Below are 12390 nucleotides of genomic sequence, written 5' to 3'. Positions count from 1 at the left end.
AAAAATAAATTCTGAATTCTGAGGTAAGACATAATTAACATGTTCACTAATTATATCCCCTTCTCCTTTACAATAATTATATTTAATTTAACTCAATTAACTAATTTAATTTAGTTTTAATTTCCCAAACAAAGCAATACAATTTAATTTCTCTTGGATTGTGTCCAAGAATATAAATTTTTTCACATCATCTTAGAAAAGTTAAAGGAACTTCTGAGTTAACTTACTTATTTTTTTCTAGGTGAAGGACCACTGGCTCTCCATTCACTTTAAATTCATATTGCATGGTATCATCATACTTAGTCTGAAATGCAGAGTTCAGTATTTATTTAGAGAAACAACAGATGGTATTCTTTAAAAAATATGCAAATAAAATGTATGTATTCTTAACAACTCAGCACCAGTGTCAAATGGAAAGTTGCAGCAAATTCATTTATTACATATGGATTATTTCATCTGTGATGCTTGAGAGCCACTGTAAGATCTTCTTAAATTAAACTTTCTCCAGAAGTTCAAGGTTTTCTTCTCCAATTCAACATCTGGGTGAATGAGGTTGTATTGGGACACAGTGACTGACTCAAAAATTATCCCATGAGCTTTTCTATGGCTGAGGATGGACCTGAATCCAATCGCTGGTTTTAACCTCACTATGCCTTTTTCATCCACAAATACAACTTTTATATTTAAAGTGATGCATTTTGGGAATCCAGAAAGTATAATATTTTGTAAAACATTAGGAGGCTGTATATAAGTCTAAGTACTATTGCTATTGCTATTTTCATATTGCTTGCTTCACAGTTGCCACAGTTACCCATCATCTTTGATCCAAGACCGTAAAAAGGAATGTCAAAGTCAAGTATTAACAGTAGTTGTATTAACAATATTAACTTATTAACATGGTGAAATTTGAATTTTGTAAGATACCTAGAGTCTCCACAATTGTGTTGAATTGGGTGGCCATATAAATTTGTTTAATAATAAATCATTAATTACCCACGCAGTTGCATAGATTGCAATGCAAAAATCCATAATAAGCAGATGGCAATTCTAGCTGGCAGCAAAAGGATACCAAAAGTTATGTTGGCTGACAACAGAGTAATTAGCCAGACTCAATAATCCTGAGTAATAGGATTTTTCGCTCCCATGAAATATTAGGTCTGTATAAGTTTCACTCAAACCATGTCAAGTGTGTCAAATCTTCATATAAGTGTGCAAAGATTGTCTCAGATTTCTGCAACTTGACAGATTTTTAATCAAGGTGAACCAGACCTTTGAAAGTTTGTAGTCTTACGAGATTTATGGTATGTCTATCTAAAAAGAGGAAACCATTCTTTACTTGCAGCTGTCTATGAAAATCGATCTATGCAAATATTATTCAAACTATTATTCAAAGGTCTCTAGGATCCTAGACAGGGGTGGGATTCTACAGGTTCGCACCTATTCTCTAGAACCAGTTGTTAACATTCTAAGCAGTTTGGAGAACCGGTTGTTAGAAGAAATTACTGGCCTAATCCTGTAAGGAGGGCAGGAAGGAAACATTCTGGTGTTGCTTACAGAAACTGCCTCTCTGTTAACCCTTATTACGTTCTTGGCAGGACTAGACTTCCTGTCTCAGGAACGTCTCTGGAGTTTTTTTCCCCCTCCTTTGCTGGTACTTTGCTTGTGTAGAGTGACCATTTAAAGTTACAATGGCACTGACAAAAGTGACTTATGACCATTTTTCACACTTACGACTGTTGCAGCATCCCCACAGTCATGAGAGGCCAGGCGAGGAGATGCGTGCCTCGATGTGAGTGATGTTGAGTTGGCCACGCCCAGCCAGTCACATGACCACCAAGCCATGCCCACCACTTAAGCCATGCCCCAGAACCGGTTGTTAAAAAATTTGAATCCCACCACTGATCCTAGACAATACCAGATCCAATCTAAAAATGAAACAGGTGATAGGTTCCAAATTATAACCTCCCTCCCATCATCATTTTTCATATTCTATGAACTCTAACAAATATGTGACTTTATAACCATAAAGCAGAACAAAGTAAACTTTAAAAATGAACAATAAAAATAGTTGAGACATTGCCCTAAGAACCAGACTGCAAAATTTTGAAAGAAGTGTAAATTTAACTCGGGTTCACATGAATCTTGAGCAAAACTCAGGATCAGATTCATCAATAAATAAGTTGATGGAAAGCAAATCTTTTTTCTTACTTTTTGGTCAGGCTTCTGAGACTCTCCTATGTCTCTTTTGTGCAATGCATGAACTTTTTGTGGATACACTACTTCATAATCCTTAACCTTCCAGGACTCCTTTGTACAGCTCGCTTCACAAAGAAAAGAAAAGAACAGTTCACTTTGGTATGTTATTCTACCCTTTTCACATCTACAACACAATTTGTTATTCGGTTACCAATGGAGAATGAAAATAGTGGAAAACCACTTCCATTTTGCAGTCAAACAAACTACATGACCATCACCATGTAATTACCAGAAGCTGATTGAACTCAAGATTGTTTCTCCTACAGTAGATGTTGCAACTGGGAGACTGGCAAAGGGATTTATTTATTTACTTTTTAATCCAGCCTTTCCATCATGTTGTAAGCATCTAATTAGTCCAGTACACATTATAAAAAAGGATAACAATAATTGTAATTGTAAATTGCAAGTGAAAACAAAACAATAAAGTAAAGTAGGAACAGCCACCCAGTAGGGGGGAAAAACTTGATATCCAAACACCTACAAAAGTGAGACAGTTTTTATCATCTGCTTCCATGCAAAAGAGAGAGAGACAGGGAGAGGAAGAGAGATTTCTTAAAGTAGAGAGGGACTGAAGTCTAAGCATTTGGCCATGGAAATGTATCTTCTGAGACTGACTGACATCTTTGAAAGATAACCCCAGGCAAAAGATTACATTTTCCTCATACTTTTATGTACCTGATGCTGCCAGAAACCTGGGAGGGGTGTGATTGCTTGCCCGACTGATAAGAAAGGTTACTATTCTCTCCTGCTTAGAGCACAGAAAAAGCAGCAATTCTTCTTTACTATATTGTTCTCTACCAATTACTGTTCTAATTTTGGAACTTGACTCCTGGTAAAGGCAACCCAATCTTTCCTTGCTTAAAAAAACAAAAATCAGGGTTACTCCAATGAGCGTCTGGTTCTTAATTGTGTTTGGGAAGCATCTGAATTAGTCGAGTATCATTATTTGTAATGATATGTGGGAAAGATCTGGGAGATAGGAGGAAGAGCCACAGACAGGTCAACTGGCTTGTAAAAGGTATCTCAGCCCATAGAAGGAAGGAGAACGTGGGAAGCATTTCAGAAGGGATTGTGGGGTTTTTGGAGAGTGAAAGCACAGAGGGAAGAAATAATTTCAGTCTCGCAAGATGCTGTTAATATGCCTTTACAGAGAACTAATATTCATGGTTGTGCTTGTTACCTAGACCAGGGGTCCCCAACCACCGGGCCGCACTCTGTACCGGGCCGCAAATAAAAAAAAATTTAAAAAATGGCGGCTTTCTTCGCCTTCGGTGAATGCTGCTGGGATCAGGGATCAAGGACACAAATGAAAGAAGGGGAGGGAGGAAGCAACCAAAGCCTGTCCTACTCTCCGGCTCAGCGGCTTCCTGCCTCGTTCCTCTCTCAGTCGCTCTCTCGCTCCTCCACCAGCCCAGGAAGAAACTGCTTCAAAGAAGCCGGGGGGGGGGTGGCTTTTCCTGTCGCCGCAGCTCCTCCGAAGCGCCCGTTCACCCCCATCCCGCCCGCCCGCCCGCGGTTCAATCCAGTGCTCAGTTCTGCCTGCCTGCCTTTGTTTCTGGTTGATTCGGAGAAGCTTCGGCTGATAAAAAGAGGCGAATAGTTATTATTCTCAGCTGAAGCTGCTCCCAAACAACCAGAAACGCAGGCAGGCAGGCAGGCAGGCAGAACGGAGCACTGGATTGAACCGCGCGCGGGCGGGCGGGGTGGGGGTGAATGGGCGCTCGGAGGAGGTGCGGCGACAGGAAAAGCCACCCCCGGCTTCTTTGAAGCAGTTTCTTCCTGGGCTGGATGTTAGAGGTCCATCGTAGCTCTGAATGATCCCTAAACAAGGACTACAGGAGCTTCCTAGGGAAAACACACTGACTAAATGCTCCTCATTCAATTTCTGTTTTCACCAAACAGAGATAAGAGAAACATCTGCATGAAATTTTGTAGCTACACAGCTGGGCAAGACCTAGAATTAGAGAGACTGCAGTCAGGTGTCTTTAATGCTAGTTGTAGGGTAAACATAAAGTTTTGGGAATGGAAAATAGAATCTCTCCCCCCCCCCCGGTCCTTGAAAAAGTGTTTCTGCTTGAAACTGGTCCCTGGTACAAAAAAGGTTGGGGACCACTGACCTAGACTACCTCAGAGGGCTAGCATTTTTTTAATTGCTTTATATTTTGAATTACTGCAGTAACACTGGGTAGCTAATAAAATACTGTAATGCTAAAGAAAGAAATACATAACCAGCTTTCTTTCCTTCCATTCATCATTGTCCCTGTTCTAGGTAAAATGTAGATCAGGGGTCCCCAAACTTGGCAACTTTAAGGCTTGTGGACTTCAACTCCCAGATTTCCTCAGCCAGCTGGCTGGAGAATTCTGGGAGTTAAAGTCCACAAATCTTAAAGTTGCCAAGTTTGGAGACCTCTGATGTAGATGTTCTCAGAGCTCGAGGCTACTGAACAAACTGCTCTTCAACCCAGAAACTAGAAAGCTCCCTGCCTTCAGCTTTAAAAGTAAATAGACTGAGTCTCGAAGGGATAGGTGAGGGTTGGGCTGTGAATAAATGTAAGCATATTTATCAAGAACACAAAGTCAAGGATGAATCGGCCAGAGAGGGAATTATGAATCACTTGTACATAATAGAGAATTCTTATGTGCATTTGGAGTCTTTCGGTCTGGTTCAACATTTCTACAGTCCTCTTTTCTGGCCTAGAGTCTGAAGTAAGCTGATACATCCATTCTGAAAGTCCCTCCTGTAATTCCCCTCAGAGGATGAGTGGGATGAAGACTAGAATATTTCTCTACAATTAGGGATACTTCCCTAATACTAAAGGAAGGGAGTATCTGAGCAAAAAAATGAAATGTTCCAGCTCCTAATTTCTGATTCAGAGTAATTCTATACATACATACATGCATGCTCAGGACCTTGCCCCCTTGGACTTAAACATGGCCTTTCCAAATTCTTGATTGACCCTTATCTACTGTATCATACTGGTTATCTGCAAAAACTCAGGGTGTCATGTCATAACCTGTTGTGGATAATTGCCAACATTTTGTGGGCACATTCTGTTGGGGGCTTTTCTCCCACAAATACTATCATCTATCTATCTATCTATCTATCTATCTATCTATCTATCTATCTATCTATCTATCTATCTATCTATCTATCTATCATCTTCATAAAACAAAAGATATAAATTCAAACAAAACGAAAGAACTAAAATGTGACATGAATGATAGGCATATTAGTGCACTTAGGTACCCCTCCTTAGAAACTTCTTAAAGATGGGATGAGGTCCACAGAAGTTAATTTGGAATTAAAACTCTGAAACTTAGTAGCTGAAACAACTGAATTGGGTAAGATATTCCGGACTTTGACAACTCTCTTAAAAACTTTATTTTTTTTACAACCAAGTTTAAAGCAGTTGTTCTCACATGTTACAATTTGTTGGAGGTTATGTAAGTGTACCAATATTGGACAGGGAAAAAGCCAAAAGCAAGAAGGGATATTAGTCATTCTCCTTCTCTAATGTTCTCCTTCCTTCTTGCCTTCCCCCTCACATAGCAGGCTGCCAAAAAAGAGAAGGGGTAGCTTTTTGTCAGAGATCTAATCCCTCCCAAAAGGCCTCTGAAATTAATACAAATATGGCTGAAGAGCTATGTTAATCTGGAATCATCCCTTCAACAAAGCCTGTTTCACAAGGGTTGTTCTTTTCTCACAGGTCATGAGGGAACATGCCTTACAGGTAAAAGATCCTTGATCTGCTTGCTTCTTTGAAAACCACCTATATATTTATAACTCCTAAGCCCTAATGCCAGCCTGAAGCTATGAAACTTTAGTAGTGGTGAATAATTGAGAGCGTTTAAAAACAACAACCGTGCAGACAACTTACACTGGAGCTTGAATAATAGCAAAGTAATTAGGGAGTAAATAGATCCATATTACAGGTCATTACATAGGAATGCTTGATAGCAATGGAGCAGGATATGCTGTATCCATAGTATCAAGCCTACATAGCATGCTATGAGTGGTGGAAATAACTCAAAAGATGCCAAAGGTATCATCTCTGGTATGTCCAGGGATGTGCTGCTGGGGGTTCGTAGGGTTTGGGAGAGCTAAAATTCTGTGCAGTTTGGAGAACCTCCAAATCCCACTCTTGGCTGGCCCTGCCCACTACGCTCCTCCCCTCCCAGGAGTCCCCACACGGCCCATTTGGGATGCAAGTAACTGCAGGGTGTGCACGGAGGCTCAGGGAGGGTGAAAAACAGGCCGCCTGGAAGTTCAGGAAGGCCGGAAATGGGCCCTTTTCTGGCCTCCAGAGAGCCTCCGGAGCCTGGGGAGGGCATAGTGCAGGAGGCCGACTAGGCCACGCCCACCATGGTCACACCCACCCAACAACTGGGCAGAGAACCCTTTGCTAAAAATTTTGAAGCCCACCCCTGGGTATGACCCTTTCAGAAGAACATAAACGAGCAAAACAAACTCAAAACTTGGTGAAGGGGATGATCAAGGGTGTCTAACAATCCCTTTAACAGAGGTGTATGTTCCCCTCCCCCACCAAGGGCCATATTTGATCTTTAGATACCCTACATGGTGTGTACTCCAAAAAGTGGATATGACCAATCCAAAAACTGAATGGCATTTAAATTAAACTTTAAATTTAAGGTTAAAGATTAGATCTTCTACAGGCACATATTTTAAGGTTTGGCACACTAATCTCTTTTATTCTTTCTGCTGGCAAGCAGCCATTAGGTTACCTCATTAGAAGGAGTGGTAGAAATCAAAATTCTCAACTCCAGAATGCTTTCCTCGCATGAAGTCATGCTTAACTTTTCATAAGAATAATTGATGTGAGGAACCAGTGAGCTAACTTCAAATGGGTTTCACACAAAGAATGATTTGGCTTGAAATAACACCGTGTCTCCTTCCCTGTGTGGAATCATTGATTTATCTGGTTAGGATTTTAAGTAGACAGTTTGCTATTTTATTCAAAAAATTTCTAATTAGAAACTTCTGATTAGAAGAACCTGTAAGGAAGCAATGGCTTCTTTATCTGACCATATACAGTAGGATTTCCCAACCGTGGCGATTTCCAGATACATGGACTTCAATTCCTAAAAGTCCACAGCCAGCATAGCCATTTATCAGAATTCTGGGGGCTGAAGTCCACTCACCTTCAATTTGTCAAAGATGAAGAATCACTGATATAGGATTTCTTAGGTATCTAATGGTCCCAGGAGCAACACAGTTTGATCTATAAAAGTTCTTCACCAGATACCATGCTCTATAGCAGGGGTGTCAAACTCGATTTCACTGAGGGCCAAATCAGGGTTGTGTTTGACTCCGGGGGACTGGGGTGGGCGTGGCCAGGGTGGGCGTGGCCAGCTCAATGTCAACAGCTCTCCTGGGCTCTGTTTTCAGCCATGACGGCCTCCTGCAGCACGCTTCCAGAGAAAACAGAGCTTGGGACGGCTGCACACGGCCCTCCCAAACTTCTTTTTCACTAGAAGATGCACCGTGTGGCGGTCCTTCACTGTTTCCAGGCTGGGCCCGCAGGCCGGATCTAAGCACAGGCCTTGAGTTTGACACCCCCGCTCTATAGAAATGAATTAGAAGTACAACTTAAAAGATCAGGAGATACTGTACATGCTCTATTTATCTCTATTTGAGCAGGTATCTGGTCAGATCTGTCAGCATTGTCCTGTGGTCGATCTGCTAGAAGTGAGCCATCTACCTTTTACAAATGTTGCTTTTTAAGGAATCGGGTGTTTTCAAATAATTACTTTGTGTTCCCTGACTATAATTGATTTTATATCGGTAAGTAAATACAAACGAGTTTCCGCGTGGGTGTTCAGAATCTATTTTGGATAATTATTAAAAGCAAATTATTCATCAGAAACTTGGGGAACAAAACATGCCACCAGCTAACACAAGACTTCATCTATGAAGCAAGCAGAGTGCTGGCTGTTTCAGTCAGGGTTGTGTAATGAGTTTGGCAAAGGAAATATCCCTCTCACTTCCAGGTTATTGAAATGTTGATGTGTGTTGCTGCTACTGTAGCTGCTAGATTGAATCCTGAAGACAGAGATTATTCCAAGTTTACAGATTTGCCTCTTTTCCATTTTTCGTTGCCCCTCTGAATTTGCTTATATTGATCAATGTTTCTCAACCTTGGTGGCTTTAAGATATGTGGACTTCATCTCCCAGAATTCTGGAGTTGAAGTTCAACTTCTGGGAATTGAAGTCGACAGATCTTAAAGACACCAAGGTTAAAAAACCATGATACAGACAATAAAACAATGTGAGTTGTGATGGAACTGGATTGTTTTTTGGTTTACAACACATAACCATATGGAAGTATTCAATGCAATTGCTTCTCAACATACACTTACTTAGACAATATCAGTCTTCAGATGGCCTTTATGTTTGACCAATATGCTTTAACACGTAAAAACTCTATGAACAATCACCTAATTGATGTATTGCTAATGTAAGTTGCTCCAAGAACCTTTTTTTAAGGAAACTTTCCTGTTTTTCTCCTTTTATATGTCAGTCTCACTGATGCAAGGTTTTTAAATATAAACTTTCTCTTCTTAAAAAAAACAATGCTGCAATTTCCCCAGAATGTTGAATATCCTTGTCTTAGAACCATTCATTTAGCAACTGTTTAAATTTACAGTGGTGCTGAAAAAAATGATTTATGACCAATCCTTGCACTTACAACTATCACAATGTCCCTGCAGTCATGTGATCACGATTCAGGCACTGGGCAACCATCATACATTTATCATGATCTGCTTATAATATCCATTACATAGAACTGCATGCTTCCAAGAATGCATGATTCATAAACTTGTGTTGAATAAAACATACTCATCAGGGAAAGAGTATTGTATGAATCTAAAAATAGATTAATTTACTAATCACAGCATCCCTTGGTCATGTGATCATTGTTTGTGAACTTCGCAGCTGGTTTCACACAAGCAAAATTGACGGGAAAGCTGACAGGCAGGTAGAAGTGACGGTAATGTGAAGTCTCACTTAACAATCATAGCAAAAAGATGTGGTCACAGGATACCTTATTTAATGACTGCACCAATTAACAACAAATTTTCCTGTCTCTACTGTGATTGTAAGTTGAGGATTATCTGTAGTATACTATTTCCCTGGTGGATTTTGGGAGAAAGATGAATATCAAAGGAGTTGGATGTTAACTTTTACATTACTGTAGAGCAAGGGTGTCAAACTCGATTTCATTGAGGGCCGCATCAGGGTTGTTTTATCTCAGGGGGCTGGGATGGGTGTGGCTGGGGTAGGTGTGGCCAGCTCGACGTCACTCATGTTGGGGGTGCGCCTGTGTTGGCCCAAGTGCTCTGCCATCGAAAATGAGTTCCTGAGCTCTGTTTTTGGCTGTGACAGCTTCCTGCATGGGGCCTCCTTATCTCTGTTTTCATTGGCAGAGGCTTGCAGGAGGCCATCACATCCAAAAACAGAGTTCAGGAGCCTGTTTTCACTGGCAGAGGCACTGTGGGCTGGTCCTTTGTTGTTTCCAGGGTGGCCCTGTGGACCAGATTTAAGCACCCAGAGGGCTGGATCCACCCCCTGGACCTTGAGTTTGACATTCCTGTGGTAGAGTAAGTTTAAAGAAGGGGGTGTGATGGCTCAGGGGTTAAAGATGCTGAGTTTGTCAGCTGGAAAACTGAGAGCCTAGGTTCGAGACCCCAGCACCGTGTGATGGGGTGAGCTCCCATTACTTGTCCCAGTCCCTGCCAACCTAACAGTTTGAAAGCATGCAAATGTGAGTAGATAAATAGGTATCAGATAGATAAATAGTTAGGAAAATAAAATGTTCCATGCAGATTGATGTATAGTCATGCTGGCCATATGACCACGGAAGTGTCTTTGAATAATGCTGGTTCCCTCAGCTAAGAAACAGAGATGAGCACACATGTCCCTAGAATTGAACATGACTGGACATGAGAAACCTTTACCTTTAAAGGAATTGGAGATGGGGAGGGAGAAAGGTAGCATGTGAGATATTGAGTTTGGAAGATGAAGAAGCAAGGTGGTGTCACAACCTCCAGTTAACCACACTTGCTCTATTGCCAATAGCAGGATCAAATAAGGAGGTGGGAGAGACTGAAAGGCATCTCCTTCCATGCCACAGTGCTGATTATGGTTGATTAGATCCAAACATGAATATTACACAGCAAGTTTAGTCCAGCTTTCCTGTTCCCATCAGATTTCACAAAGCTACCCATCTCTGCCTCTCTCTCTATATATTTTTTAAAGGCACTATCTTTTCTCCTTCCTGACTAATACTATCCTGAATAGGAAAGAAGCACTAATGGAAGAATAATAAGACAAAGTAGAGATACCATTTTGGAGATTCAAATAGTCTTCAAGGAGTATGTAGTGCCCCATAAAGTGTATTTTGCAGTAGTCCAATCAGGAAGTGACTAAGACATGAGTGAATGCAAGCACAGTGCCTGGCAGCCCAGGAATGGAAGTAACTGGTGCACAAATTTGCAGTTGTGCAAAGGTCTCCCTGGCCACAGCTGCCACCTGCTCTTTGAGTAGGAGCTATGAATCCGGAAGGACCCCCAGATCGCTCATCAGTTCTGAATGGAGTGTGCCATCCCATGCAAAACCAATGAAGAAAACACTCCATGTTCCTAAAGTGGTGCCTCCCACTCATAACCCCCTCAGGAGCCTTTGATACCATAGCTGATAGTATCAAAGGCTGCTGAGAGATCAAGGGAATCAGGATGAATGCACTACCCACATCCTAGGTTTACCACAGATAAAAAACAAGCATGGCCCCACTCTAAATCCTGGCTTGAAAGTGGTTCATGCACGCTACACTGAGCCCTATTTAGTTTTACCAACCAGACTGATGTTATAGATACACTAAACCCCAAAATCGTATAACCAAGGTTATAATTGAGTAAACCCCATTAGTGATACCGGGACTTCCACCAAATTAGTTAGGCATGTTGCATGAATACAGCTTTCCATACCATAATAAACAAATTTTCTCCGAAGTCTCATATGAAAGAGAAAGCATTTAAGGTCACACTTAACACGGATTTTAAAGAATATTCACCTATGATAACTGGAAAATAAAACCTGCATTTCTGGGCTGCCAACTGGCATAAATCTGAACAACTTATATTGAGAAAAGTAAGTAGCATCATGTTAGTTTAAGTAGTTTGAAGAGTCTCTGAAGATAACAATAATACTAGCTTTTGTTTGGCTGAATATTATGCAAGCTTAAATTACAGGAGCTCTATTGGAAGAAAATTAAATCTGAAAAATATTTATTTTTCCTTTAATATTTTGCTTCCTGAAATTTTCTTGAAATGAACTCTGCCTCTCTGTCCTCTTCAGTCTTCTAATTTTTATTCACATAATTGGAAAACTTTTCCTCTAACTTGAACGTGCTTTGTTTCTTAGGATCTTAGGACTTTTCTTCCTTAAGATCTGTTTCCTGCTTGACAACATTTAAGCAAAAACAAGAAACCCTTTTTGTAATTTTAGTACAAAATCTTTGAGAGCATTCTTTTGGCTAGACTGGGACAAGTGCTTGTTAATCATCAAATGAAAAACCGTAGAAACTATCAGGTACAATAGTCTTTTAGCAGTAAGAATCTGAAAAAAAAATATGAAACTGAAGAAAACATCTTACCTTGGTATGAAAACATTATTAAGCATATAGTAACCAAGAAAGCTTGGATCATTTTGGATCTTGGATTTGGCTGGTGGACAGGGAAATTCTTTCTGCCTTCCAGCCAACCTGAGTGCTTCTCCTGTTAACTGTGAGAAGCAAGTAGTGAGTGCTCCAGCTTTATTCATGCCCTTACACGAGGAAGTGTTTGCTAAAGGTGTTGCACAACTTCAAAGTTGCAACATTACTACTAGAAGGCAAGGTTCCAGCTGGCTTAGCGCATGTCACTCCAACAATGATACCTGGAAGAGTTCTTTCAAAGCGGGCCCCAAAGCCAAAGCCAAAAGGAGGAGATTAAGTGATCACATAAGAGCTCTCCCTGGCTGGTATGCTAATACAATTAAATTTGTGCGCTCTTGTGCAAAGGGTTTTAAACGCCAAGAAGACAGCAGCGAGTTGGTTTTTGTAGTATTTTGTGAGT

General features: G+C 40.7%; 1 protein-coding gene across 1 annotated transcript in view; it reads right to left on the bottom strand.

Moving 5' to 3' along the window:
- ADAM28 (ADAM metallopeptidase domain 28) overlaps positions 1-12097 on the bottom strand; it is a 57380-nt gene extending 45283 nt beyond the window's left edge. The window contains exons 1-3 of the mRNA XM_026681162.2: positions 11931-12097; positions 2209-2321; positions 228-304 (exon numbers count right to left, since the gene is read on the bottom strand). Coding sequence (XP_026536947.2) covers positions 228-304; positions 2209-2321; positions 11931-11982 — 242 coding nt within the window. The 5' untranslated portion in view covers positions 11983-12097. The remainder of the gene's footprint in view (positions 1-227; positions 305-2208; positions 2322-11930) is intronic.
- Between the last annotated feature and the right edge of the window lie 293 nt (positions 12098-12390).

This window comes from Notechis scutatus, chromosome 7, assembly GCF_049901735.1.
Source record: "Notechis scutatus isolate UNSWTSFEM ecotype Mainland chromosome 7, rNotScu1.2, whole genome shotgun sequence".
NCBI classification, from domain to species: domain Eukaryota; kingdom Metazoa; phylum Chordata; class Lepidosauria; order Squamata; family Elapidae; genus Notechis; species Notechis scutatus.
The sequence above is the reverse complement of the archived record's forward strand: the minus strand, read 5'-3'. Positions and strand labels throughout refer to the sequence as shown.